Source organism: Mus caroli, chromosome 1 (assembly GCF_900094665.2).
Source record: "Mus caroli chromosome 1, CAROLI_EIJ_v1.1, whole genome shotgun sequence".
NCBI lineage: Eukaryota > Metazoa > Chordata > Mammalia > Rodentia > Muridae > Mus > Mus caroli.
This window is the reverse complement of record NC_034570.1, coordinates 157,703,898-157,707,098: the sequence shown is the minus strand read 5'-3', so window position 1 is coordinate 157,707,098 and position 3,201 is coordinate 157,703,898. Positions and strand designations below refer to the sequence as shown.

The window sequence follows — 3,201 nt, the reverse complement described above, 5'->3', positions numbered from 1 at the left end:
AGGTCCTGAGTTCAATTCCCAGTAACCACATGGTGGCTCATAACCATCTGTAATGGGATCCGATGCCCTCTTCTGGGGTGTCTGAAGACCGTAACAGTGTACACATATAAATAAAATGGTCTTTCAAAAATTAAAAAAAAAAAAAAAAATAGAAAGAAAGAAAGATTAGTGTTTTTTTTCTTTTTAAGCCAGTATCTGAAGGATCATAACCCACTAACTCGACCAACAAAAGGTCTTCAGCAGTTTCTTTTCACAAGGAATTCCTGAGATTTCATAAACCTACTTCTTGGACAAACCAGAATGGCTGAAGATCGCCTGTGAGTAAAGGCAATGGCCAGAGCTTGCCTGCAGGCAATGCTGCTTCTGTGCCTGTAAAGGGATGCGGGCTGAGAAACTCTTCCCAGCTATCATGGCCTCTCCCATCAGTTCAGATTCTGGCAAATCACTGCATCATGGAGGTCAGTGTACTTTTATGCTCTCACTAAACAAGCCCTTCTGGTTTACAGAACACATTTTTTTTTCCCTGCCCAGAATATTCAATAAGAATAATCAAAACAAACACAAAAGTTAACCCAAAGTCCAAGAAACAAAGAACTCGCTTCCTCCTTAGTTTGTGCTAAGGGTTTGCTCCAAAGCAGTAAGTGCTTGCAAGGATGAACTGTAGAAATCTAATGAACAGCGTGATTACAGCTAATAATACCGTAAAATACATATTCACTTAAAATCTGCCAAGTGTGCAGAGCATGAAAGTTCTCACTACTCATAGGTGGAAACTACGTGGAGATAACGAATAAGTTCATTAATTAACAGTGGTAAGCACTACACGTGACTACACATGTTCAATGTTTTGTTTTGTTTTGTTTCCTCTCTTGTTAACCTTGAGAGCTAGCAGGCACTAAAGCTAAACAGATGTTGTCGGCTGCTGGTTTTTTTTTTTTTTTCCTCTGCTTTCCCAACTCTCATCGAAGTTCAGAAATATCCCAGCACTAGAAGGGGGAAGGTCATGTGGATCATGCATAACAGAAATCACCTGTGAGTCAACAACCCAGTAGCAGACTCTCCTGCAGGCCCAGCTCTCAAAACTCAAAAGACCCACAGGTTCTACGCCAGACTCTCCTGCTCCAGCCAGGTAGTTACTCCCGCCCCCCCCCCAGAGCACCCCACCGCACCCATAGCGCCCCCTCTTTTCCAGGAGCCTCCCCAACATTCTGTGCTCCGTGCTGCGACCACGCAAGTTCAGCAACCCTTGGCGGAGAGCTCGGAAGGACTCGGGACAGCAGACTCAGTGCACAGGGCCGGGGAAGACCCACCCCACCCGCGTGCCGCCCCGCGCCCGGTTACCGGTGGCTGGCTCGAACGCTTTCTCCGTGCCGGAGGCATCCACCGGCTCCACACGGGCCCCGCCGCGGTAGTTGAGCGGCTGCGACACGACGAAGGTGCCAGTACTCATGGCGGCGACTGCTGCAGCCCGGTGAATGCGGAGGAGCGAGGTCAGCACAGAACCGACTGCACCGAGAATCATCTGCTACGTGTGCAAGGCATCCGGAAGCCCCAGCAGGGGGAGATAGCAGCGGTAAAAGGGGAGGGAGTGGCGAGGGGCGGAATCTCTGGGGCGTGACCCAGGGAAAGAGGCGACCCTGGCTGGGCAGGTGTGGACCACTAGGGAACAGGACCTCGGGGAGGTGTGGACCGTGAGTGTGAAGGCCCGGGACCCTCAAGGAGAGCCCAGTAGAGCCCACTGGGAGGAAGGGACAGTGGGAGGGGCGTGGCCTCGTGCCATGAGGGGGTGTGGCGCGGGAGGACGGCCAATGAGAGCCTAGAGTGAGTAGCTTGGGCCTAGTCAGCATAATTAAGGGCCGGGTGAGAGCTTCAGGGGCTGGAACAGGAAGACCTTTGGCATAGACAAGAACGTGGAACACCACACCACCCAAGTCCTCCGGTCCAGATCCCCAAGGAGCTCCTGGAAGGGTAATGAGACTTCCTTCTACTGGGCCTGCAGCCTTTTGCAACATTCTCCTTACTGTATTTCTTTGACCTAAAAGCACAGTATTAGGGAATGTGTTCTTCTTTTTTTCTTTTTTTTTTTATTAGATATTTTCTTTATATACATTTCAAATGCTATCCTGAAAGTTCCCTATACCCTCCCCCTGATCTGCTCCCCTACCCACCCACTCCCACTTCTTGGCCCTGGCATTCCCCTGTACTGGGGCATATAAAGTTTGCAATATACCAAGGGGCCTCTCTTCCCAATGATGGCTGACTAGGCCATCTTCTGCTACATATGTAGCTAGAGATACGAGCTCTGGGGGCACTGGTTAGTTCATATTGTTGTTCCACCTATAGAGTTGCAGACCCCTTCAGTTCCTTGGGCGCTTTCTCTAGCTTCTCCATTGAGGGCTCTGTGTTCCATCCTTTAGATGACTGTGAGCATCCACTTCTGTATTTGCCAGGCACTGGCATAGCCTCATACGAGACAGCTATAACAGGGTCCCTTCAGCAAAATCTTTCTGGCATATGCAATAGTGTCTGGGTTTTGGTGGCTGATTGTGGGATGAATCCCCGGGTGGGGTAGTCTCTGGAGAGTCCATCCTTTCGTCTTAGCTCAGAAATATGGAACGCTTCACGAATTTGCGTGTCATCCTTGTGCAGGGGCCATGCTAATCTTCTCTGTATCATTCCAATTTTAGTATATGTGCTGCCGAAGCGAGCATGGAATGTGTCCTTCTAATTTAGTAAAAATTTTGGTCAATTTTCTCAGCTCTCTGTACGAATTAATCTTTTCAGTGCCTCTGAGATGTGTAGGTTTGGGTCCTCAAATGGAAACAGCAGTGCCCAATTAAGAACACCTAGGCCCGAACTCAAAAGACTGCTTTTGTTGGGGTTGGTTAGAAACATCTGGAAACATCTGGCCTGGGTCAAGATCATTGACAGGTACAGAGACAACAGCTGGTCATTTTGTGGCCAGTTGTGTTTAAAGTATTCTGCCCAACCATCCCATGTTGATTTGTTACATTTAGATCGTCTGATGTATGTTTCAGAAATGTGACCATGGCATCTGTTGATCTAATTGTGGCAATAAAAGTAGAGTGTGACCCAACCCAATGAAAGTCAACAGCAAAATTTGCTCTTACTCTATCAAGTCAGAATGTTGGTATGAAAATTCATTCTTATTCTGGCACCTGCTTTTTTTTAAAGTCAAGA

The 3,201-nt window shown here is 48.2% G+C and overlaps 1 protein-coding gene and 1 non-coding gene across 2 annotated transcripts in view; both read right to left on the bottom strand.

Annotated features, from left to right (window-relative positions):
- Aldh9a1 (aldehyde dehydrogenase 9 family member A1) overlaps positions 1-1,754 on the bottom strand; it is an 18,471-nt gene extending 16,717 nt beyond the window's left edge. Inside the window, exon 1 of the mRNA XM_021158812.2 lies at positions 1,342-1,754. Within this exon, the coding sequence (XP_021014471.1) occupies positions 1,342-1,522 (181 nt within the window). The 5' untranslated portion in view covers positions 1,523-1,754. The remainder of the gene's footprint in view (positions 1-1,341) is intronic.
- An 850-nt stretch (positions 1,755-2,604) lies between these two features.
- LOC115032564 lies at positions 2,605-2,711 on the bottom strand. The gene has a single exon (XR_003838209.1). It is a non-coding gene; the product is annotated as a U6 spliceosomal RNA (small nuclear RNA).
- Positions 2,712-3,201: the final 490 nt, after the last annotated feature.